The 25,542-nt window shown below is 42.0% G+C and overlaps 2 protein-coding genes and 4 non-coding genes across 6 annotated transcripts; 5 read left to right on the top strand and 1 right to left on the bottom strand.

Annotated features, from left to right (window-relative positions):
- Positions 1-576: 576 nt before the first annotated feature.
- On the top strand, positions 577-6,226 carry LOC139423220 (heat shock protein 8). Its single transcript, XM_071174986.1, has 9 exons — positions 577-700; positions 2,546-2,755; positions 2,999-3,204; positions 3,305-3,457; positions 3,677-4,232; positions 4,460-4,662; positions 4,881-5,079; positions 5,309-5,541; positions 5,739-6,226. Exons 2-9 carry the CDS (start codon positions 2,551-2,553, stop codon positions 5,937-5,939), a joined length of 1,956 nt encoding a protein of 651 aa, XP_071031087.1. The 5' UTR covers positions 577-700; positions 2,546-2,550; the 3' UTR covers positions 5,940-6,226.
- LOC139423271 (small nucleolar RNA SNORD14) lies at positions 2,836-2,929 on the top strand. The gene has a single exon (XR_011635822.1). It is a non-coding gene; the product is annotated as a small nucleolar RNA SNORD14 (small nucleolar RNA).
- Positions 3,515-3,608, top strand: LOC139423275 (small nucleolar RNA SNORD14). The gene has a single exon (XR_011635826.1). It is a non-coding gene; the product is annotated as a small nucleolar RNA SNORD14 (small nucleolar RNA).
- LOC139423273 (small nucleolar RNA SNORD14) lies at positions 4,302-4,395 on the top strand. Its single transcript, XR_011635824.1, has one exon. It is a non-coding gene; the product is annotated as a small nucleolar RNA SNORD14 (small nucleolar RNA).
- LOC139423272 (small nucleolar RNA SNORD14) lies at positions 5,151-5,244 on the top strand. Its single transcript, XR_011635823.1, has one exon. It is a non-coding gene; the product is annotated as a small nucleolar RNA SNORD14 (small nucleolar RNA).
- A 347-nt stretch (positions 6,227-6,573) lies between the features above and the next one.
- LOC139423221 (sodium- and chloride-dependent GABA transporter 2-like) lies at positions 6,574-25,335 on the bottom strand. The gene is made up of 14 exons (XM_071174987.1): positions 24,582-25,335; positions 14,541-14,675; positions 14,175-14,315; positions 13,952-14,039; positions 12,606-12,738; positions 12,301-12,435; positions 12,059-12,162; positions 11,785-11,909; positions 11,279-11,391; positions 10,896-11,033; positions 8,249-8,351; positions 7,568-7,668; positions 7,187-7,357; positions 6,574-6,770 (listed from the first exon to the last, which is right to left on the bottom strand). Exons 1-14 carry the CDS (start codon positions 24,715-24,717, stop codon positions 6,678-6,680), a joined length of 1,716 nt encoding a protein of 571 aa, XP_071031088.1. The 5' UTR covers positions 24,718-25,335; the 3' UTR covers positions 6,574-6,677.
- Positions 25,336-25,542: the final 207 nt, after the last annotated feature.

The following is a 25,542-nucleotide window of genomic DNA, read 5'->3' as shown; positions in this document are numbered from 1 at the left end:
CAGGCGGGCCCCACGGTCTGATTTAAATCCCATGATTTCTGATGATAGTTGTCGAATATATCGACTGATTGCATTACCTCATCCCCATACTGTATTTATTTATTTATCTTGCTCCTTTGCACCTCAGTATCTCTACTTGCACATTCATCTTCTGCACATCTAACATTCCAGTGTTTAATTGCTATATTGTAATTACTTCGTCACCATGGCCTATTTATTGCCTTAACGCTCTTATCTTACCTCATTTGCACTCTCTGCATTCTTTTTCTACTGTATTATTGACTGTATGTTTTGTTTATTCCATGTGTAACTCTGTGTTATTGTAAATGTCGAACTGCTATGATTTATCTTGGCCAGGTCGCAGTTGCAAATGAGAACTTGTTCTCAACTAACCTACCTGGTTAAATAAAGGTTAAATAAAGGTTAAATAAAAAATAAATAAATAAAAAGTGTATCCGGTGCGAACGCAACCCGACGTCTTCATGGGAAGTGGGAGGGAGCAACAGCCTGTGTTTTTATTGGTATTTTGGAATGTCAAGTTGAATCCTGAGCTATGATTGGTTGCCTTGCCGTTTATATAGTAATGGTAGACTTATCCTTCCTTCTTTCTCTTACAACACACAAGGCGAAGAAAGGGAGGCTTCGCCATTGTTCAACTCCGATCAACATCAGCATCACCTTCGGTCAAATAATTTATTCGGTAAGTAAGAAATAGTTTAATTTAATAGTAATGTAATAATGAAAGCGTTTTTTTTAGTTCACCGTAATTTATTTTGCTGACCACAAGCAGGTACATTTTATATCCGGAAGACAAGGCTGGCTAACGTAAATTAATTACTTGGCCTTGTAGTTTTAACTAATATCACCTAGTCGACAAATTAAACCTTGTAAAACTTACCTAACTGATCTAGCTTTAACTCGGAATTACTGCAATATATTTACATGTTCTATCCTATTTGATATCATTTAACTGTTAACGTTGGGCAACTAGTTAGCTTTTAGTTGGCCTTTGCTTGCTAACTAATCGGTCAACCTTTAATGTCGTGGTTAATATCACAGCTAAAATTTATTTGATTGACATTCGATCGACAGTTTCAAACAGTTTTTGTCACTGCGCTAGGTAACAACGGTTGTATGCGGTATACCAGGATATGGCGCGCGACCACCCTCGTGGTCGGCCTAGTTCTAGAACGTTCTAGAGACTCTGCACCCCGCGTGATGTGACGCACAAAAGGACGTCTGTAGTTCTTTCTGAAGTGTAATACCGGTACATACCGGTATCTGTTGCTGAAGTTGGTGTCGACATGAGCACCGTATCTTGAATTAAACCGTTTTATTGGTTAGTCGATACTTTAGTTTTGCTGACCTTATTCTCATAGGCTGTTCGGGGGACAAATATTTAACTTTGGTTATTGTGTTATATCTTATGATCTCTTTATAGCGATCACTATTTTGAGCGTAGGACTTAAAATAAAGGAAGTTTATTGTTTAGTCAATGGTATCAAATTAATTGAATTAACTTTTTGGGCGACCTAACGGTAATTCGCATGCGTTTTATAGAGCTCTCATTGAAAGTCTTAAAAGCGGTAGGTCGATATAGGTGCGCCATTTCTATGCTTCCGGGTCACAAGCTTCTTTCTGCTTCTACTTTCTATTTTCTGAAAGTATTTTTGGCTTTGGAAAATAATTCAGTAGTTTCGATGGTGCGACCAGTCTACCCTATAGTTGTTGCATAAACTGTATTTGGGGAAATATCAGTTTTGGCAACCAGGAAATGGCTGCGGTTTATGCGTAGTGGCTTTAAATTTAACTTGATAGTATTTCAAACCACTAATTGACTGAAGTTGGTTCAATTATTTGAGGAATATTTTCCCCTGTGAGCTCAGTGCGCTCGCTGCTGTTTCTTGGGTGAAATCAGATCCAGTCTGAACTGTGCCATGTAGTAGGTAGTTTGTAACTTCCAACGGGTCAATTTCCTACACATTTGAGAACATGTGGTAATTAACTACAATGACTAATTGCTTATCTACATTTATCCCTGCCCCTGAGGCAAATGGCACTATGGAGTGCCTGATGTTGCAAAATGTAAATCTGGAACTATCCCTGACAACCAATGTCAATGTAGCTACAAGGTGCAACTTCGTACAATGATTTCCTGTCTCGGAACAATGACAGGAGTGGAGGTGTTTTGCTTTTTCGGTGAAGATGTCCAATGACCATGAAACAAAGTCAGGACTCTACCATACTACTTGCCAATACAATGTCGCATCAATCTTACTCGGTTAGGTTGAGGAATACCATTGCTAATGTGAACACGAATTTAGCAGTTTTCAAAGACCTGTCCCTCATTGGAACATTCCTAGGATGGTACTTGAGTCTCACAATGTGCAGTTGGGCCTAGAGGGGTAATTAATGTTTACAAATGACCAATGTATTTTGATGACCACATTGGCTTCTAGTGACTGCTAATATTTTTACTGCGTTTGTTGTATTCTTGCATAGTGTCCATTTGTTACCTAACACCATGCTGTTCTTCATTGTCCAGGTAACATGTCTAAGGGACCAGCAGTCGGCATCGATCTCGGGACCACCTACTCCTGCGTGGGTGTGTTCCAGCATGGCAAGGTTGAAATCATTGCCAACGACCAAGGCAACAGGACCACTCCAAGCTACGTTGCCTTCACTGACTCTGAGAGGCTCATTGGTGATGCTGCTAAGAATCAGGTTGCCATGAACCCCTGCAACACAGTATTCGGTACGTTTTTACGTTCTGGTAATGTCTCCTAAAATAGGTAGATTGGTATTTATAATTTTTGACTTTGTGGCAACGCTTGTTCACTGTGATGAAGTTTATTCCTGCCATTCGTAGTTTCCACCAGAGGTTGAAAGACCAGAGATGGCCCAAAACCTTCCTTGGATGTCTGAGTGACACACCATTTAACTCGCTTGACTCTATCGCTGTAGAAAATGCTAAATCTAACTGGCTGTCTTGTTGCAGATGCTAAGAGACTGATTGGCCGCAGGTTTGATGATGGAGTTGTTCAATCGGACATGAAGCATTGGCCCTTTGAAGTTATCAATGATTCTACTCGGCCTAAGCTCCAAGTTGAATACAAAGGAGAGACTAAGTCCTTCTACCCAGAAGAAATTTCATCTATGGTTCTGGTCAAGATGAAGGAGATTGCTGAGGCCTACCTTGGGAAAGTAAGTGTTGTGTGGCTGGTTCTGTAACAGGAAGGTGTTTTTAGTTTACCATGACTGGTCTATTGGATTATTCAAATGCATGTACATTTTTTCTCCCTAGACTGTCAACAATGCTGTTGTTACCGTACCTGCCTACTTCAATGACTCCCAGCGCCAGGCAACCAAAGATGCTGGTACCATCTCGGGGCTGAATGTGCTGCGTATCATCAATGAGCCAACTGCTGCTGCCATTGCCTACGGCCTGGACAAGAAGGTTAACTCCATTACTTGATATTTTTTCTGTTGAAAAGGACTGCAATGCAGCGCTTATTTGCTGTGATGAAGTTTACTCCTGCCATTCGTAGTTTCCACCAGAGGTTGAAAGACCAAAGATGGCCCAATACCTTCCTTGGATGTCTGAGCGAATATTTAACCATGTCATAGATCAGGGCTTGTATTCATTGCAAATACTGAATGTTCTCTCCTGTTTCAGGTCGGTGCTGAAAGGAATGTTCTTATCTTTGATCTGGGTGGCGGCACCTTTGATGTGTCCATCTTGACCATTGAGGATGGCATCTTTGAGGTCAAGTCCACTGCTGGAGACACTCATCTGGGTGGAGAAGACTTTGACAACCGCATGGTCAACCACTTCATCGCGGAGTTCAAACGCAAGTACAAGAAAGACATCAGCGACAACAAGAGGGCTGTTCGCCGTCTCCGCACCGCATGTGAGAGGGCAAAGCGCACCCTGTCCTCCAGCACCCAGGCCAGCATCGAGATCGACTCTTTGTACGAGGGAATCGACTTCTACACCTCCATCACCAGGGCTCGCTTTGAGGAGCTCAATGCAGACCTTTTCCGTGGCACCCTTGACCCAGTGGAGAAATCCCTCCGCGACGCCAAGATGGACAAAGCCCAGGTACACGACATCGTCCTGGTCGGAGGCTCCACTCGTATCCCCAAGATCCAGAAACTGCTCCAAGATTTCTTCAACGGCAAAGAGCTCAACAAAAGCATCAACCCCGACGAAGCTGTGGCCTATGGCGCAGGTGAATCACTGATAATCTTGTTTGCTCTGTGGCCAATGGGCTTCTATAATGAGCCTTAAATCAATAGTTTCGCTGTGATGAAGTTTAATCCTGCCATTCGTAGTTTCCACCAGAGGTCGAAAGACCAAAGATGGCCCAATACCTTCCTTGGATGTCTGAGCGACAATGGCACAGTGCGTCTACAGTAATGTTTTTCCATGTGTCTAACCTCCCATTCTCATTTTCAGCTGTCCAGGCAGCCATACTCTCAGGTGACAAGTCTGAGAATGTCCAGGACCTGCTTTTGCTGGACGTCACACCCCTCTCCCTGGGTATTGAGACCGCTGGAGGTGTCATGACCGTCCTGATCAAACGTAACACCACCATCCCAACCAAGCAGACCCAGACCTTCACCACCTACTCAGACAACCAGCCTGGTGTGCTCATTCAGGTGAGGGGGGCCTGCAAGAAATGTCCATTTCAGGGCAATGTTTCCTCATTCCTTTGGCCACTATCTGATGCCGTTTACTCCTGCTATTTGTTTCCACCAGCGGTTGAAAGACCAAAGATTGCCCAATACATTCCTTGGATGTCTTGAGCGGCTTTTAGTGAAATGTACTTCTCATTTGAAGACATGTATGTTTTGCTAATATTGACTGTATCCTCCAGGTGTATGAGGGTGAGAGGGCCATGACCAAGGATAACAACCTGTTGGGCAAGTTTGAGCTGACTGGAATCCCCCCTGCACCTCGCGGTGTTCCTCAGATTGAGGTCACATTTGACATTGATGCTAACGGCATCATGAACGTGTCTGCTGCTGACAAGAGCACTGGGAAGGAGAACAAGATCACCATCACCAATGACAAGGGTAATGTTGGATGGCATTGTAGTTTAACACTGGAAAATGGGCTATGGTTACTAGCCCTGGCCCCAATAGTTTCGCTGTGATGAAGTTTACTCCTGCCATTCGTAGTTTCCACCAGAGGTCGAAAGACCAAAGATGGCCCAATACCTTCCTTGGATGTCTGAGCGACAAATCTAGCACAGTTAATTGTAGTTTAGGTAAAACATTGGTTGATTTGATTATTTTCCATTAGGTCGCCTGAGCAAGGAGGACATTGAGCGCATGGTCCAGGAGGCTGAGAAGTACAAGTGTGAGGATGATGTGCAGCGTGACAAGGTCTCTTCTAAGAACTCCCTAGAGTCCTACGCTTTCAACATGAAGTCTACTGTGGAGGATGAGAAACTGCAGGGGAAAATCAGTGACGAGGACAAGACTAAGATTCTGGAGAAGTGCAACGAGGTCATCGGGTGGCTGGACAAGAACCAGGTAAGAATTTAATTGGGGTGACTTGTACTGTCTTGGACCACTTGCTGTGATGAAGTTTACTCCTGCCATTCGTAGTTTCCACCAGAGGTCGAAAGACCAAAGATGGCCCAATACCTTCCTTGGATGTCTGAGCGACATAAGTGAAATATATTGAGATCTTCAAGTTGTATGTTTTGCTAATTTTTTGCATTTCTCAGACTGCTGAGAAGGAAGAGTATGAGCACCACCAGAAGGAGCTGGAGAAGGTGTGCAACCCCATCATCACCAAACTATACCAGGGTGCTGGTGGGATGCCCGGCGGTATGCCTGAGGGCATGGCTGGTGGATTCCCTGGAGCTGGTGGTGCTGCTCCTGGAGGTGGTGGATCATCTGGACCAACCATTGAGGAAGTCGACTAAACATTCCATTGTTTCTGCAACTACCTCCCCCTAACAAGCGAAGTTTGAAATGTGTTCTACCCTCTTGTGTCTGAGTCTCGTGACTTGTCAAGGAGTGAAATTTGAATAAAGGTTGGGATCACATATTTTTCAACTTTGTTTGCTACGCAACAGGGAACATTAATTTTCTGTTAGCACAACTAAGCTGTCAAATTTCAAATGTGTATTTTCTCAGTTGTCATCTGCCTTTGTCACAATGCCTTTAGGACAAAATAAAATATACGGTGACCTTCCACCTTTACTTCTAAGTGTTTGGGTCCTTTACACTACTTTGGACAAGGGAAGATGTTAGGAAGGGCCATATTTTGGTGAATATTGTCATGACAAAGTTCAATATTGCTTGTAGCTTCCCACAAACTTCCAGCTGCTAGACCAGTGTAAAGATGTCTTGAGGTCCTGCGTCCATTCATACCTGACCAATTTTTTTTTTTTGTGCTAGTGCTTCATATCTATACCATTGGCAACAGACATCAATTGCTTTGTAGTAAGTGACTACCGAGTCATTTTGGTGAATTATCCTCGTGTGCCTAACCAAAGTGAAAAAGGCCCTGGCCTATGGAAACATAAAAATTGGTCAGTTGATAAATACAAGAACTGCCACTGCATGAGAGTTTTAATAAACAAGCTTTCAAACAATATCACTGCTAATGCCCAACGCTTAGCTGTCTCCTTGGTAAGCAAAATGAAGCTCATATGCGGTTAATCTTGCAATGCCTCCATTTCTGAGTTTTGGCATTTCCCCTGCCGGGTTAGAGGGAGGTCATCATCAGGGTGACAAAGGACAGCCAAGCGCTAGTAAAGAAAGAGATTGAATAGATCAAACATGTTAAACTATACTTTTACATATGCAGCCTTGTTTCACACTTGCATCATACCATTTTGTATGTGTAGTTTCATTCACACCTGATGAATTTTCACAAGTCAATGCTAGTATTAATGCAATATTACCCAAAAGCACCTGACTGGGTAAGTAGAACAAGACCTTAAATGCCAGAATTGGTGTCCCTTTAAGAGTATAATTCTCTGCATCCTGTTCTATATAGTATTTTACAAGAGTGGCAGGGTAGTCTGGTGGATCGTTGGGCTGGTTTGAATCCCAGAGCTGACTTGGTGGTAAATCTGTTGTGCCATTGGACAAGGCACTTAGCCCTAATTGCTACTGTAAATCACTCTGGATAAGAGCATGTGTATTTGACTTAAGTACAAACCTGTCTGAGGCTGCCTGTGCCAACGCAGATCTTGCCAATCCCCCACAGTGGCACCAGGAGGATGGAGGAGAGGGCCATGGCCCAGCCCAGTGCATAGGCCCAGTCTGGGTACATGTACCAGCGGTTAAACTTGAGAGGCTTATAGTCCACCATGTGTAAAATAAAGGAACTCTGGGATGATATGAAGGAAAAGCAAAGCACCCAATGAGTAAGACCTAGACTCAAGCCATAGCACGGACGATCCACGCAATTTACATGTAAAGGCAACGTTCCAGCGTGGGTGGAGGCTGTATACAGTAATGTTGGTTCAATCAGAAATTACCTTTAAATGTCTAGCCATATGTCTACTTTTAAATATTTACAAGCACCAATCTAACTCACCAGAGACACAAGTGGGGTGAAGTAACGCCAGCACAGTCTGAAGAGGACACACGGTCTCTGTGCAGTCATGTCCTTAATGGCATCCTCCATGTGATCTGCCCCTGAGGATTTTAAAACAGATTTACTGTCAACTCACGCATAGCCACGGGAAGTAGTTTAGGGGTGGGGGTGCTGCAGTCCTTTTTAGTAGCCGCTCATATCCAGAGCAACTTACAGTAGTGAGTGCATACATTTTCATTCTGGTCCCCTGTGGGAATCGAACACGCAACCCTAGCAAAGCAAGTACCATGCTTGACCAACTGAGCCACATCACATCATCATAAACCACTTGATGTTTCAATGTACTCAATTGCTGTATTGTGCAGGTACAAACCTGGATGACCAGCCTATGTACAGACATCTATATCGGTCCACTAATACTAGTAAAGGCCCAGTGCTAGAGAGACACATTTTTTATTCAGATTTCCTTCCCCACGGCTATAAACGCAAGTCCAGGAGACAATGAGAGAAAGGCAGTTTACAAACCAAATGATTACAAAAACTGAGTGGTTGTGTATAGTATAATGGGGCTTTTTCACCACTACAACTCTAGTGCTTGAGATGAAGGCTAAAACTCATGTTTTTCCACCATCGTGGCCGGGGCGAAAAAAAAGTCTGCAGTCACAGTGGATTTACACTTACCAAAGATCCATCCCACTGCCAGTGACTCAAACACAGCCACAAAGAGAACACATGCTCCGCTGCAGCCGTAGTAATCAATGAGCTGGAACACAAAGATCCCACCCTGTAGATTAGAAGAACCAAAAAATGTCCTTCAGAAATCAAAACTGGATGGTGTTCAGAGATAGATGGGAGAGGTTGAGGGAAGCTGAAGGATGGGACTAAAAACAAACAAAAGACCAAATACTTATTTTCCACCATAATTTGCAAATAAATTCATAAAAAATCATTCAATGTGAGTTTCTGGATTTTTTTTCTCATTTTGTCTGTCATAGTTGAAGTGTACCTATGATGAAAATTACAGGCCTCTCTCATCTTTTTAAGTGGGAGAACTTGCACAATTGGTGGCTCACTAAATACTTTTTTGCCCCATTGTATATATGTATAAGCTGGAAGTAGATGCCTAATTTAACATGTGTAAATATTTGTATGAACATAAGATTCAACAACTGAGACATAAACTGAACTATTTCCACAGACATGTGACAAACAGAAATGGAATAATGTGTCCCTGAACAAAGGGGGGGGTCAAAATCAAAAGTAAAAGTCAGTATCTGGTGTGGCCACCAGCTGCATTTAGTACTGCAGTGCATCTCTTCCTCATGGACTGCACCAGATTTGCCAGTTTTTGCTGTGAGATGTTACCCCACTCTTTCAACAAGGCACCTGCAAGTTCCCGGACATTTCTGCGGGGAATGGCCCTAGCCCTCACCCTCCAATCCAACAGGTCCCAGACGTGCTCAACGGGATTGAGATCCGGGCTCTTTGCTGGCCATGGCAGAACACTGACATTCCTGTATTGCAGGAAATCAGGCACAGAACGAGCAGTATGGCTGGTGGCATTGTAATGCTGGAGGGTCTGGTCAGGATAAGACTACAGGAAGGGTACCACATGAGGGAGGAGGATGTCTTCCCTGTAACGCACAGCGTTGAGATTGCCTGCAATGACAACAAGCTCAGTCCGGTGATGCTGTGACACACAGCCCCAGACCATGACGGACTCTCCACCTCCAAATCAATCCCGCTCCAGAGTACAGGCCTCGGTGGAGCACGCATTCCTTCGACGATAAACGCGAATCCGACCATCACCCCTGGTGAGAAAAAAACGAGACTCGTCAGTGATGAGCACTTTTTGCCAGTCCTGTCTGGTCCAGCGACGGTGGGTTTGTGCCCATAGGCAACGTTTTTGCCGGTGATGTCTGGTGAGGACCTGCCTTACAACAGGCCTACAAGCCCTCAGTCCAGCCTCTCTCAGCCTATTGCGGACAGTCTGAGCACTGATGGGGGGATTGTGTGTTCTTGGTGTAACTCGGGCAGTTGTTGTTGCCATCCTGTACCTGTCCCGCAGGTGTGATGTAGGGATGTACCGATCCTGTGCAGGTGTTGTTACACGTGGTCTGCCACTGCGAGGACAATCAGCTGTCCGTCTTGTCTCCCTGTCGTGCTTTCTTAGGAGTCTGACAGTACGGATATTGCAATTTATTTCCCTGGCCAGCATGACTAAGGCACGTTCATGCAGATGAGCAGGGACCCTGGGCATCTTTCTTTTGTTGTTTTTCAGAGTCAGTAGAAAGGCCTCTTTAGTGTCCTAAGTGTCTTGGAAAGTTCTCGCATGGAATAGCCTTCATTTCTCAGACCAAGAATAGACGAGTTTTAAAAGAAAGTACTTTGTTTCTGGCCATTTTGAGCTTGTAATCGAACCCACAAATGCTAACGCTCCAGATACTCAACTAGTCTAAAGAAGGCCAGTTTTATTGCTTATTTAATAGGAACAACAGTTTTCAGCTGTGCTAACATAATTTCAAAAGGGTTTTCCAATGATCAATTAGCCTTTTAAAATGATAAACTTGGATTAGCTAACACAACATGCCATTGGAACACATGAGTGATGGTTTCTGATAATGGGCCTTTGTACACCTATGTAGATATTCCATAAAACATCTGCCGTTTCCAGCTACAATAGTCATTTACAACATTAACAATGTTTACACTGTATTTCTGATCAATTTGATGTTATTTTAATGGACAAAAAATGTGCTTTTCTTTCAAAAACAAGGACATTTCTCAGTGACCCCAAACTTTTGAACGGTAGTGTATATATACCCCAAAAATATATGAGGAATTGGAAATGTTGGAGACAATTACATTGATGGAAGCCACAATCTGTCTGCAATATTAAAGCTGATCCTATTGATATTCATATGTGAAGTGTAGAATCAGAGATGGAGCACATGGAAGCAATCATACACAATATCACTGAAGATAGCTAGATTAATGAAGTCAGTAAATCAACACTGTGGTCATTGCAACACTTCCAGATTTTTAAATGTTTTATTTAACCTTTATTTAACTAGGCAAGTCAGTTAAGAACAAAGTCTTATTTACAATGACGACCTGCTGTTATGAAACATCCTATACCTTGCAGTCTGGGCCTAGTGTGCACGCCAGTGTGCGGAGGGCAGGACTTTATAATTTACCTCACCTGCACAGAAGTTCTATTTTTTCTTTGACCTTTTCCTTACACTCTATTATGTACAGTTAAACTAAACTCATTATCATTCTGGACATTGTCTAAAACAGTTGATTAGGAGCTAATTCAATGTCTCACCTCTGTGATCAGAGTCAGCTGTATAAGGAAGCAGGAGAGACAGAAGAGGAGCACAAAGCCCTCTCGATATCTGGGCCTTCGCAGTGTAACAGGAAATAAGTCTGTGAAAGATGTTATCACTCCCTCCATTATGACAAACTAAAATAAAAAAAGGAAGATAAAAGTGACATCAAGATACAGTACATTGTGGGATCAACACAACCCATTTTTTTATCAACCCTTGCATGTAGACCACATCCAGCTAACAAAGTTTGGTTCCCAGTACGTTGTGGGAAAGTTGTTGTGGGAAAGTTATTTGTCAAATAACCAAAAGAGAACCTTAAGGGAATGTTACAAGAACATTCTGTGTTGGCTGGGCATGGTCTTTAGGTATGGTAAATAACCTGTGTGTCAATTCCCAGCAGAAGAAGCATAATGAAGAAGCAGACCGTCCAGAGCTGTGGCAAGGGCATCATGGCTGCTGCCTGGGGGAAGGCGATGAATGCCAAACCAGGACCTAGGAGCAACAGTAAACAAGAATTGGAGGAAAATAACTTAATAACTATGCTCTTAGCATATGATACAGATGCAGTTTTTTGTGTGCATGTCATGGCACAATATGCTACAACATTATGGATCATTATCAGTGCCAATTCTAAAATGCAATGATGAATTGGAATGTAAAAGGTAGAAATGCAGTGCATGTATCCTCAATTGGAATGTGAAAATGGTAAATGCATTTATAATTTTCACATTCATATTGAGCATTTAAGCATTGCATTTAAGACACTAATTATAACCCTAAATAATGCTGTGACATACTGAACTGACTGCATCCGTAAAACATGTTGACACGTTTTTAACAAGCACAAAGCTGTAACAGAAGTCCACTGTGACGGCCACACCATACCTGACTCTGCCACCGTCGCGACAGAAACACCCTGTTTCTGTGCCATGAATCCCAGCACCGAGAAGACTGCAAATCCAGCCACAAAACTGGTACAACCATTCAGCAGACACAGCCAAAAGCTGTCCCTGAATGGACATAAAATAAAATATGCTAATTATAACTGTGCTCAAACTAATACAATTGGAATAAGTTGTTCTTTATTAAATTCTACATATCCATTGAAGTATAGATGTTTTAAGAAACAAAATGTATTGTTAAAACGGAACAGTCTTACATGTAGCAGTTATTGTTGTATTTGTTGAAGCTTCCCAAAACAGTTTGACTTCCCCGTCCAATACAGTAGGAGAAGAACACCTGCGTTCCTGCTTCCATCCAGACCTGGTTGGCGAGAGATTCATTAGTGCATGTAGAAATTCGACAGCACGAAATTGAGAGGTGGAATGCAAAGACTTGATCATATTTAGCTTGGAACTTGTTCTTCAATGAATGTGCAAATGAAAAGGTGCAAATGTTTACTTGGGGGTCTGCAAGGCGGACTGGGTCTGGATACAGGTAAAACTGAATACCCTCCCAAGCTCCAGGTAAAGTCAACCCTCTCACCAGCAACACCAAGAGCATCAGATAGGGAAATGTGGCAGTGAAATACACCACCTAATGAAATGGACCAGTATGGACAAAAACAAAACTTACCACCATAGCACAATTACCACCTGTACCTAAACAATCAGATTTATGGTAGTTCCATGGATGTGTGAAGTAATTTAACATTTACTGGTGTAATCATGTGTAGTAGTAAGATATACATAAACTCTTATACAGACCTTTCCTGAGTACCTGATTCCTTTCCAGATACAGAAGTAGCAGACAGCCCAACAGGCGAGGAGACAGAGCATCAGCTCCCATCTTACACTGCCCACCTCTTCAATGCCTCCAGAGATAGCCAACACACGACGCCTGGGGGAGGGCAACAGAAGCCCCGTTTATACCTGGTGACTAGTCAAGCCCGTGCTCTCACTTTTGTTAGTGTTACATGGAACAATGTTGCAAATGTTTGTTTCCTAGATACTTTTGTGGACACAATCTATCAGCCATTTTGGAAACAGTGAGTAGCCTAGCCACAGTTTATATTTTGAAGCCTTTGCCAGTTCCACACAGTTAGGTTGGAGATTCGTAACTGCGTCGAGAGGTCGCCTACACATGATAGTCAGCAATGCAATTCATAGAAGCCATGCAAGTAAGAGATGTTTTCTATTGGGGACTTTATGTTGAGTCAATATGGTAGACTGCTAGCATTGTGATGCCTGGTCTAATGTATGAATGAAGCCAGAGAGTTAATGTTGTTTTATACAGCTATTTTCACCTGCTTATTTTGTGTTTTTGCATTACTGCAGCATATAAATTGTTACTACTTGTCCGAGTTCTCATATTATTATTTTTTCTTGGGAATTGGGAAATATCGGGATTCTGGTTACCGGCGAACATGCATCCTTTGTTCTGATCTTATCCACATTCTGATTGTGCCCACATTTTTAGACATGCGTCTACACATGGTATGCTGTTCACTGTGTCCAAATTGTGAACAGATTTCCTAGTCCCTCCCTGTATGCAAATTATTTGCCAGATATTACTTGAAATTGTTTATTTTATTTTAGGCCATAGGCCTATATTGATTTCATAAATGGTGTCACCTGTCAATGATTTTAGAGGTTGGGATAATGATGATTTATATGGTTTCACTGTCCATATCCATCTTGTAAGAAATCCAGACACAGTGCCTGACTTCCTCCGGAGGTGGTCAGAAAGATCAATGCGTCTTTTAATCATCTAAATCTGTCTAAAAATGTGGGCACAATCAGCATATGGACAAGATGAGGACAAAGGACACATGTTAGCACCAGGTATAAACAGGGATAGAGGGAGACTTTCAGTTCAAGCTACATTTAAGTTGCATCTGAAATGTTACCCTATTCCCTATATCATGCAATACATTTGACATACGGGCACTGGACAAAAGTTGTGCACAATTTTTTATTCTAGGGAATAGGTGCCATTTCAGATACTGTACATCATTTTAGTGTAAGATAATTATTAAAGGGAAGTCTTGCAGAGTTTTCATATACAGTATTTATCTTATGCTGCTTTGTGTTGTGTGGGGCAGGCTACTTACTCCCAGAACTCAGTGGCAGCAGAAGTAGTGGTGATTTTGGAGGTATAGTTGGCAGTATGGTTTATTGAAGAGAAATCCACACATTGATCTAATCAAAAAGTAATTAAAGTCAAATGTAATTCTCTCCCAAAAACATATATACAGTAACTTTGTGTATGTATCATTGTTTTCTGGTAAAATATAACCTGTTTTACCCCCATGCAGAAAATGTAGGCCTACCAACCTGTGTTCCAGGTGTTACCACAGCTGGCCCAGGGTAGCTGAGAACTGAAAGAGAACACCAGGTAGAATAGAGTCCAGGCCAGGATCACGAGGTAAATGATAGAGTCATAGATCAGGATGAGAAGCTCTGCCCTGCCAACACCTGTGGAGAATTAACAGGTAATATGAGGTGGGACATTAAAGGGATAGTTCACTCAAATTACAAAATTAAATATTGGTTTATTTTCTCTGCATAAGACTTTGGACCAGGAAAATGTATGGATTGCTTACAGGGTATTGATAACAATGTGTAATTTGGTAATTTGGGTGAATTATCCCTTTAACCTTTTTGCCTGTAGTAGAATGAAGGAGTATAGCAACATCTCACCTTCAGCAAGCGGACATAAGCTCCTCCAGCATGTGACAATGCCCTGTTGGGTGTACTGACCAATTGATGTCTCGAGAAGGAACAGAGGAAGACCACATAGCCCAACGTACAGCAGGTAGGGCACAAGGAAGGCACCTAAGAACAGACATATATAAATATGTATGTTGTGATATAGGCAGGCTACTAGTGATTTTGTGCCCTACAGACCCTAATCAAGCTCCCTTTTTAACTTATATTCATACTGGTAACTGGTATCTTTACTTAACCCACTTTTTAGAGCAATATAGATCTTTCTATTAATTAAAGGGCCAATGTGGGATATGGGATAAACATTTCAAAATGGTTTAAACAAAAATAAAAACACTTGTTATGTAGTTTCAAGTGTGTGCTTACAGGAATGAAATGAAAAATATGGCAAATTGGTCAATAACTCCTAACAACGACAAAGGCCTAGAACTATACAGTGCCTTCAAAAAATATTCACACCCCTTGACCTTTTCCACATTTTGTTGTGATACAGCCTGAATTAGAAATGTATTAAATTTAGATTTTGTGTCACTGGCCTACACACAATGCGCCATAATGTCAAAGTGGAATCATGTTTCTATACATTTTTACAAAGTAATTCAAAAGGAAAAGCTAAAATGTCTTGAGTCAATAAGTATTCAACCCCTTTGTTATGGCAAGCCTAAATAAGTTCAGGAGTAGACATTTGCTTAAGAAGTCACATAAGTTACATGGCCTCTGTGTGCAATAATAGTGTTTAACATGCTTTGTGAATGACTGCCTCATCTCTGTGCGCCACACATACAGATATCTGTCAGGTCCCTTAGTCGAGTAGTGAATTTCAAACACAAAGACCAGGGAGGTTTTCCAATGCCTCGCAAAGAAGGAAACCTATTGGTAGTTGGGTAAAACAATTATCTGGGATTTCACCATGAGGCCAATGGTGACTTTAAAACAGTTACAGTGTTCAATGGCTGTGACAAGAGAAAACTGAGGATGAATCAACAACATTGATTCAAATGACAGAGTGAAAAGAAGGAAGCATGTACAGAATACAAATATTCCAAAACATGCATTCTGTTTGCAATAAGGCACTGAAGTAAAACTGCAACAAACAAAATATTTATGAACTTTATGTCCAGAATACGAAGCGTTATGTTTGGGGCAAATCCAGCACAACACATCACTGAGTACCACTCTTCATATTTTCAAGCATGGTGGTGGTGGCATCATGTAATGGGTATGCTTGTGATAAGCAAGGACTAGGGATTTTTTTTTAGGATAAAAAGAAACAGAATTGTGCTAAGTACAGGCAAATTCCCAGAGGAAAACCTGGTTCAGTCTGCTTTCCAACAGACACTGGCAGACAAATTCACCTTTCAGCAGGCCAATAACCTAAAACACATGGTGAAATATATACTGGAGTTGCTTACCAAGACAGCATTGAATGTTCCTGAGTGGCCTAGTTACAGTTTTGACATAAATCGGCTTGAAAATCTATGGCAAGACTTGAACATGGCTGTCTAGCAAACATCAACAACCAACATGACAGAGCTTGAATATTTTTTTCAAGAATAATGTGCAAAGACTGTACAATCCAAATAAAATATGGAATAAATCAAGTAAATGAATGAATACTTTCTGAAGGCATTGTGTCCTTTAACATTCCAGGTGTAACATGGACACAAATGTATTTGTCCTGTCATTTCATTGCCTGATCACAAGATAATTTTGTGAATAAGCGTACTAGGCTACTGTGTCATGGGTTGTCATTCTAAATATCCTGAATAATGGAAGCAAAAAGCATTGGGTATGTTGCACACAGGTTAGCGTTTCTCATCATGAATCTTGATCTTGAGGAAGCTTGGTAACTAGCTGGCACAGCCAGTCATAACATCTGATTTTAAACCTAACCGTTACCTTAACCTTAAACACACTGCTAACTCCAATGCCTAACCTTAAATTAAGACCAATAAGCTCATTTTGGTTTTCATACATTTTTACGACATAGACAATTTTGACTTTGCAGCTGGCCGCTCAGTTCTGCCTCCAGGACAAGACTCGTGACAATAAACATTAACCTGCGTCCTACACAATTGCACACAGCTCGACTCTGTGTCCAAGCCGACTCATAGAAACATGAAAACATTACCTCATTACCTTTATGCTTTCTCTGTAAAAAATATTTCTAGACCCTGCTATAAATCAAGCAGAAAATAGCAAATGATCAACTTCAATGAACAAAATTACGTTGAACATACGTATTTTACGGAAGTTAAACTCCCATTAATTTTCGGTTGTAAACGAAAGTTGAAAAGTACAGTACCAGTCAAAAGTTTGGACACACCTACTCATTCAAGGGTTTTTCTTTATTTTACTATTTTCTACATTGTAGAATAATAGTGAAGACATCTAAACTATGGACTCATGTAGTAACCCAAAAGTGTTACACAAATCAGCAAACATTTTATATTTGAGATTCTTCAAAGTACCCTTGCATTGATGACAGCTTTGCACACTCTTGTCATTCTCTCAACCAGCTTCATGAGGTAGTTACCTTGAATGCATTTCAATTAAACAGGTGTGCCTTGTTAAAAGTTCATTTGTAGAATTTATTTCCTTCTTAATGCGTTTGAGCCAATCAGTTGTGTTGTGACAAGGTAGGGGTGGTATACAGAAGATAGCCCTATTTGGTAAAATACCAAGTTCATATTATGGCAAGAACAGCTCAAATAATCAAAGAGAAATGGACAGTCCATCATTACTTTAAGACATGAAGGTCAGTCAATCCTGAAAATGTCAAGAACTTTGAAAGTTTCTTCAAGTGCAGTTGCAAAAACCTTTCAAGCGCTATGATCAATCTGGCACTCATGAGGACCGCCACTGGAAAGGAAGACCCAGAGTTACCTCTGCTACAGAGGATAAGTTCATTAGAGTTACCAGCCTCAGAAATTGCAGCCCAAATATATGTTTCACATTGTTCAAGTAACAGACATATCTTGTCACGCCCTGGCCTTAATTATCTTTGTTTTCTTTATTATTTTGGTTAGGCCAGGGTGTGACATGGGTGATTTATTGTGTTTCGTCTTGTCTAGGGGTTTTATTCGATTAATGGGGTTGTGTTCAGTTTAGTTGTCTAGGTAAGTCTATGGTTGCCTAGAGTGGTTCTCAATCAGAGGCAGGTGTTTATTGTTGTCTCTGATTGGGAACCATATTTAGGCAGCCATATTCTTTGGGTATTTTGTGGGTGATTGTTTCCTGTCTTTGTGTTTATTGCACCAGATAGGGCTGTTTCGGTTTTCACGGTTCTTGTTTTGTAGTTGTGTTCATGTTTGAGTTTTCCTATTAAAACCATGGACACTTACCACGCCGCATATTGGTCCTCCGATCCTTCTCGCCTCTCTTCTTCAGACGAAGAGGAGGAAAACCGTGACACATCTGAACATCAACTGCTTGAATCAGGCTTTCATGGTCGAATTACTGCAAACAAAGCACTACTAAAGGACACCAATAATAAGAAGAGACTTGCTTGGGCCAAGAAACATGAGCTATGAACATTAGACCAATGTAAATCTGTCCTTTGGTCTGATGAGTCCAAATTTGAGATTTTTGTTTCCAACCACTGTGTCTTTTGAGACGCAGAGTAGGTCCGATCAAATAGATGATCCCCACATGAGATTCCCACCGTGAAGCATGGAGGAGGAGGTGCGATGGTGTGGGGGTGCTTTGCTGGTGACACTGTCAGTGATTTATTTAGAATTCAAGGCACACTTAACCAGCATGGCTACCACAGCATTCTGCAGCGATACGCCATCCCATCTGGTTTGCTCTTAGTGGGACTATAATTTGTTTTTCAACAGAACAATGACTCAACACACCTCCAGACTGTGTAAGGGCTGTTTGACCAAGAAGGAGAGTGATGGAGTGCTGCATCAGATGACCTTGCCTCCACAATCACCTGACCTCAACCCAATTGGGATGAGTTGGACCACAGAGTGAAGGAAAAGCAGCCAACAAGTGCTCAGCATATATGGGAACTCCTTCAAGACTGTTGGAAAAGCATTCCAAGTGAAGCTGGTTGAGAGAATGCCAGAGTGTGCAAAGCTGTCATCAAGGCAAAGGGTGGCTACTTTAAAGAATCTAAAATATTCAATATATTTAGATTTTGTTAACACTTTTTTTGGTTACTACATGTTTCCGTATGTTTTATTTCATAGTTTTATTATCTTCACTATTATTTTACAATGTAGAAAATAGTAAAAATAAAGAGGTGTCCAAACTTGAATGGTGCTGTATTTTACGGATATACTGTATATAAGACGTCTGTTTTTGGTCATGGTTTCTATGGCCAAATTTCTAACTTTAAATATTTTCAGACCCCTTGACTTTTTCCACATTTTGTTATGTTACAGCCTTATTCTAAAATTGATTAAATAGATCCCTCCCCCCTCATCAATCTACACACAATACCCCAAATGACAAAGCAAAAACATGTTTTTAAGAAATGTTTGCAAATCTATAAAAAAACAACAACTCATATCATATTTACATAAGTATTCAGACCCTTTTCTCAGTACTTTGTTGAAGCACCTTTGGCAGCGATTACAGCCTCAAGTCTTTTTGGGTATGACACTAAAGCTTAGCACACCTGTATTTGGGGTTGTTTCTCCCATTCCTCTTTGTAGATCCTTTCAGGCTCTGTCAGGTTGGATGGGGAGCGACACTGCACAGCTATTTTCAGTACTGCAGAGATGTTCGATCAGGTTCGAGTCTGGGCTCTGGCTGGTCCACTCAAGGACATTCAGAGACTTGTCCCGAAGCCACTCTTGCGTTGTCTTGGCTGTGTGCTTAGGGTCATTGTCCTGTTGGAAGGTGAACCTTCACCCAAGTGTGAGGTCCTGAACTCTCTGGAGCAGGTTTTGATCAAGGATATCTTTGTACTTTGCTCCGTTCATGTTTCCCTCGACCCTGACTAGTCTCCAAGTCCCTGCCACTGAAAATCCTCCCCACAGCATGATGTTGCCACCACCATGCTTCACCATAGGGGTGGTGCCAGGTTTCTTCCAGACGTGATGCTTGGCATTCAGGCCAAAGAGTTCAATCTTGGTTTTATCAGACCAGAGAATCTTTTCTCATGGTCTGAGAGTCTTTAGGTGCCTTTTGGCAAACTCCAAGTGGGCTGTCATGTGCCTTTTACTGAGGAGTGGCTTCCTTCTGGTCACTCTACCACGAAGGCCTGATTGGTGGAGTGCTGCAGAGATGGTTGGCCTTCTGGAAGGTCCTCCCATCTCCACAGAGAAACTCTGAAGCTCTGTCAGAGTGACCATCGGGTTCTTGGTCACCTCCCTGACCAAGCAAGGCCCTTCTCCCCCCCGATTGCTGAGTTTGGCCGGATTGCCTGCTGTAGGAAGAGTCTTGGTGGTTCCAAACCTCCTCCATATAAGAATGATGGAGGCCACCGTGTTCTTGGGGACCTTCAATGCTGCAGAAATGTTTTGGTGACCTTCCCCAGATCTGTGTCTCACAATCCAGTCTCAGATCTTTACGGACAATTCCTTCAACCTCATGACTTGGTTTTTGCTCTGACATGCACTGTCAACTGTGGGACCTTATATAAACAGGTATGTGTCTTTCCAAATCATGTCCAATCTATTGAATTTACCACAGGTGGACTACCTGTTACCGTTGCCTCATTTTGTATCACATTCCAATGATAAAACATGTCCCCCCCATCCCCAGTGAAAGTGCGTCCCTAGCCTATGTAATGGAGCATAACCAGATAACATAGGTCATAGGCCTACAGTAGGCCAACTCATATTCTGTTCTTCTGAAATACATTTTTCATCATGTCATAATGTTTCTTTAGACCTGATTAAAATAAATGATGGATGTATTATTATTATGGTGATGTATTAAATTTATTTATTAGACTTTTTAAATGTAGACGTTCCAAAGGTGCGCATCAGTGGCTTGTATGCATTGAGGGCTGGAGATGTTAAACATGTTTATGTTAATTAACGGTCAAATGCCATGAGACCAGTAGTCTTTTGCATGACAATAACTGGCTGACAAAATGTCCTAGACTGGACCAAATCTGAACCAATGTTTCACAAGTTTGGACAGCACAATACAGCAGTAGAGTACATTTGAGTAGAGTACAGTACAGTACAGTAAGGTAGAGGATATTTCAGTACAGTACAGCACAGTACATTATAGACGTCTACATTTGGGCCAAATCAAGGCCGGACCGGACCAAATCTGAACCAATCATAGACGTTTATTTTTGGGCGGACCGGACATAAAATCAACATATGTGAAAGTTGAAATCAAAAATCCACTTTCGAACGTCCATGGATGTCCTGTGACGGTCGGAGCTTACTGGGTTATTTGTATTTGTGTGCCCATGAAAACCGTTTTCACGGTGTAACATAAGGAGACACTAAATGTTAAGTAGTTACAATGCATTTCCGAGATCTCCATATAATATGCACAACTCTGCCAGGACCTAGGATCAAGGGAGACACTCCATTTTTTTTAGTACTATATCTCTTGACACATTGATGAAAAGAATCATGGCATCTAAACCTTCAAGCTGCATACTGGACCCTATTCCAACTAAACTACTGAAAGAGCTGCTTCCTGTGCTTGGCCCTCCTATGATGAACATAATTAACGGCTCTCTATCCACCGGATGTGTACCAAACTCACTAAAAGTGGCAGTAATAAAGCCTCTCTTGAAAAAGCCAAACCTTAACCCAGAAAATATAAAAAACTATCGGCCTATATCGAATCTCCCATTCCTCTCCAAAATCTTTGAAAAAGCTGTTGCACAGCAACTCACTGCATTCCTGAAGACAAACAATGTATACAAAATGCTTCAGTCTGGTTTTAGACCCCATCATATCACTGAGACTGCACTTGTGAAGGTGGTAAATGACCTTTTAATGGCGTCAGACCGAGGCTCTGCATCTGTCCTCGTGCTCCTAGATCTTAGTGCTGCTTTTGATACCATCGATCACCACATTCTTTTGGGGAGATTGGAAACCCAAATTGGTCTACACTGACAAGTTATGGCCTGGTTTAGATCTTATCTGTTGGAAAGATATCAGTTTGTCTCTGTGGATGGTTTGTCCTCTGACAAATCAACTGTAAATTTCAGGTGTTCCTCAAGGTTCCGTTTTAGGACCACTATTGTTTTCACGATATATTCTACCTCTTGGTGATGTCATTCGGAAACATAATGTTAACTTTCACTGCTATGTGGATGACACAGAGCTGTACATTTCGATGAAACATGGTGAAGCCCCAAAATTGCCTTCCCTGGAAGCCTGTGTTTCAGACATAAGGAAGTGGATGGCTGCAAATGTTCTACCTTTAAACTCGGACAAAACAGAGATGCTTGTTCTAGGTCCCAAGAAACAGAGATCTTCTGTTGAATCTGACAATTAATTTTGATGGTTGTACAGTCGTCTCAAATAAAACTGTGAAGGATCTCGGCGTTACTCTGGACGCTGATCTCTCTTTTGACGAACATATCAACACTGTTTCAAGGACAGCTTTTTTCCAACATTGATCTAATCCAACAAAATCAGAAACTTTCTGTCCACAAATGATGCAGAAAAATGTATCCATGCTTTTGTCACTTCTAGGTTAGACTACTGCAATGCTCAAGGTTTTACTGCTAACCTACAAAGCATTACATAGGCTTGCTCCTACCTATCTTTCCGATTTGCTCCTGCCGTACATACCTACACGTACGCTATGGTCACAAGACCAAGCCTCCTTACTGTCCCTATAATTTCTAAGCAAACAGCTGGAGGCAGGGCTTTCTTCTATAGATCTCCATTTTTATGGAATGGTCTGCCTACCCATTTGAAAGACGCAGACTCGGTCTCAACCTTTAAGTCGATATTGAAGACTCATCTCTTCAGTAGGTCCTATGATTGAGTGTCGTCTGGCCCAATAGTGTGAAGGTGAACGGAAAGGCACTGGAGCAACGAACCGCCCTTGCTGTCTCTGCCTGGCCGGTTCCCCTCTTTCCACTGGCCTCTAACCCTATTACAGGGGCTGAGTCACTAGCTTACTGGTGCTCTTCCATGCTGCCCCAAGGAAGGGTAAATACTTGAGTGGGTTGAGTCACTGACATGATCTTCCTGTCCGGGTTGGCGCCGCCCCTTGGGATTGCCGTGGCGGAGATCTTTGTGGGCTATTCTCGGCCTTGTCTCAGGATGGTAAGTTGGTGGTTGAAGATATCCCTCTAGTGGTGTAGGGGGCTGTGCTTTGGCAAAGTGGGTGGGGTTATATCCTGCCTGTTTGGCCCTGTCCGGGGGTATCGTCAGATGGGGTCACAGTGTCTCCCGACCACTCCTGTCTCAGCATCCAGTATTTATGCTGCAGTAGTTTATGTGTCGGGGGGCTAGGATCAGTCTGTTATATCTGGAGTATTTCTCCTGTCGTATCTGCTGTCCTGTGTGAATTTAAGTATACTCTCTCTAATTCTCTCTCTCTCTCTTTTTCTCTTTCTCGGAGGACCTGAGCCCTAGGACCATGCTTCAGGACTACCTGGCCTAATGACTCCTTGCTGTCCCCAGTCCACCTGGCTGTGCTGCTGCTCCAGTTTCAACTGTTCTGCCTGCGGCTATGGAACCGTGACCGGTTCACCAGACGTGCTACCTGTCCCAGACCTGCTGTTTTCAACTCTCTAGAGACAGCAGGAGCGGTAGAGATACTCTGAATGATCGACTATGAAATGCCCACTGACATTTACTCCTGAGGTGCTGACCTGTTGCACCCTCGACAACCACTGTGATTATTATTATTTGACCCTGCTGGTCATCTATGAACATTTGAACATCTTGGCCATGCTCTGTTATAATCTCCACCCGGCACAGCCTGGCCACTCCTCATAGCTTAGTTCCTCTCTAGGTTTCTTCCTAGGTTCTGGCCTTTCTAGGGAGTTTTTCCTAGCCACCGTGCTTCTACACCTGCATTGCTTGCTGTTTGGGGTTTTAGGCTGGGTTTCTGTACAGCACCTTGTGACATCAGCTGATTGTAGAAGGGCTTTATAAATACATTTGAATTTGAATTTAAAAAACTGTCAGACAGCAAGGTCCATGGTTCATTCAGAGTTGAAGTTAAATGTCTAAGTCAATTGTTAAATGCTCAACATTGACCTAGTATCTGTGTGTTAGAGATTTGTCGACGATGAGTGTGACGTGTCTCCTTTCTAATGCCCACAAAGCTCCAATTCAAACTCCCATTAGACAGCTCTGCAAGCGTTATAATGTCAAAATACGTTTGTTCCTCACCAAATATTACTGTTACTCACTATCTTCATTTACTCCGGTTATGGCTGGTATGTACCTCCAAAAAAGGTCTTAATAAAAAGCCTGAAAATATTCCTAATTGCTCAGTGAAGCTCCATATTTGGTGAGTAAGGAAAGTATTTTGACATTATAACGCTTGCAGAGCTGTCTAATGGGAGTTTGAATCTGAGCTTCCTAGCCGTTAGAGAGGAGACACACCATACACACCATAGTCATTGTCGACATCTCTAACACAGATGCTGGAGCAACTTAATGTATAAAAACGACAAATAACACTGTCAAAAATGTAAGGAAAGAAAGGTAGTGTTTTATGTCACATGATTTTTGCCAAATCTGTGAAAACTCCAACTGTGAGAAAGGGTGTAAACAGGTTTTGATTCAACTATGTTCCCTGTTTCAAATCAAATCAAATCAAATGTATTTATATAGCCCTTCGTACATCAGCTGATATCTCAAAGTGCTGTACAGAAACCCAGCCTAAAACCCCAAACAGCAAGCAATGCAGGTGTAGAAGCACCTCTTTAAATCTTAATGTTGTAACAATAATTACAGTATCAACAAGTTACAGATGTTACAGATGTTTCAGAAGTTACAGATGTTTATCAATTACTTTGTAACAGCCCTAAAAAGATGTCCACTACAATAAATCCTCACTGCCACCCTAATTTATAGAACGACCCATATGGGGGATTCCCCAAATATAACTCACCTCCACCGTTCTTATAGCAGAGATAGGGGAACCTCCATACATTTCCCAGGCCGACCACGTTACCACAAACTGTGAGGAGGAACTCTGTTTTAGAGCTCCACTGTTCCCTCTTCCCTTCCTGAGTCTCCACGTTCATTCTCTTTTTTTGTCCTGTAGTATCCACTGATCTCTAACTTGGTGTTTGCTATTCAGAATATACTGGAACTCTCGTTGTGTCACCACCCTACCACTGGATCTGTAGTAAGTGAGGAGGATATGCTACTCCTGGGTTCTCTTCCAGTGGCCTCGGTTCAACATCTCACTATGGGACATACCCTCGTGCAGGTCATTCGCTGAAGCCTTATTCAATCACGCCTAACAGGCCAATTAGGGCATTGTGAGTTAAGCCCCACCAGTCTATATAACACCATGCATTGCCCTGGTTCCCCTCATTTTTCACCTCTGTTGATTCTGAACCTGTTTAAGAGCTTTTTTAAAGAAAACCTATCTCTCAGCTTAACTGTTCCATTTGGTATGGGTTACCACTTCACCTACACAGAGTGAAGTTACCTAAGGTAGCTTGTTAGCAGTATTGTTTGTTGTCAGCTAGCTACAGTACCTCTGTAGCCTAGCCTTCACGCAATTAGTGCTGCTAGCTTGCTAGTTCCACTGCTTTAATATCCCGCTAATAACAATTTTCCACTAGTTTTAGCAACTTCTACTAGTGGGCTCTAGCTCTGTCGGTTCCCACCTTTCAGAGTTGGCTAGCTGAACTGTCGAGTGTCCTAGTTAGCTAACGTCACCACACATGGTTATAGATAGCAACCTTTGGTCTAACCCCCCCATTCGGTTTGTTTGGCTAACATGAGAGGTGCTGTTTCTTCTTCTACACTAGAAGTGCAGATAGAAGATATTAATTTAAAATTGTAATATCTTTGCCATTTTAAGTGTCATGTCCCTGACTTTTCCTAAAGTATATTTA

This window comes from Oncorhynchus clarkii, chromosome 12 (genome assembly GCF_045791955.1).
Source record: "Oncorhynchus clarkii lewisi isolate Uvic-CL-2024 chromosome 12, UVic_Ocla_1.0, whole genome shotgun sequence".
Lineage (NCBI taxonomy): Eukaryota > Metazoa > Chordata > Actinopteri > Salmoniformes > Salmonidae > Oncorhynchus > Oncorhynchus clarkii.
This window is presented reverse-complemented; position numbering and strand designations above follow the sequence as displayed.

Excerpts from the sequence above, each read along its gene's own strand:
- LOC139423220 (XM_071174986.1), top strand. The coding sequence starts at position 2,551 with ATGTCTAAGGGACCAGCAGTCGGCATCGATCTCGGGACCACCTACTCC. Across the intron at positions 3,205-3,304 it reads CTGAGGCCTACCTTGGGAAA|ACTGTCAACAATGCTGTTGT; the intron begins GTAAGTGTTGTG and ends TTTTCTCCCTAG. Across the intron at positions 5,542-5,738 it reads GGTGGCTGGACAAGAACCAG|ACTGCTGAGAAGGAAGAGTA; the intron begins GTAAGAATTTAA and ends TGCATTTCTCAG.
- LOC139423221 (XM_071174987.1), bottom strand. The coding sequence starts at position 24,717 with ATGAACGTGGAGACTCAGGAAGGGAAGAGGGAACAGTGGAGCTCTAAA. Across the intron at positions 12,436-12,605 it reads GAATCAGGTACTCAGGAAAG|GTGGTGTATTTCACTGCCAC; the intron begins GTCTGTATAAGA and ends CCATTTCATTAG. Across the intron at positions 7,669-8,248 it reads GGCAGTGGGATGGATCTTTG|GGGCAGATCACATGGAGGAT; the intron begins GTAAGTGTAAAT and ends TAAAATCCTCAG.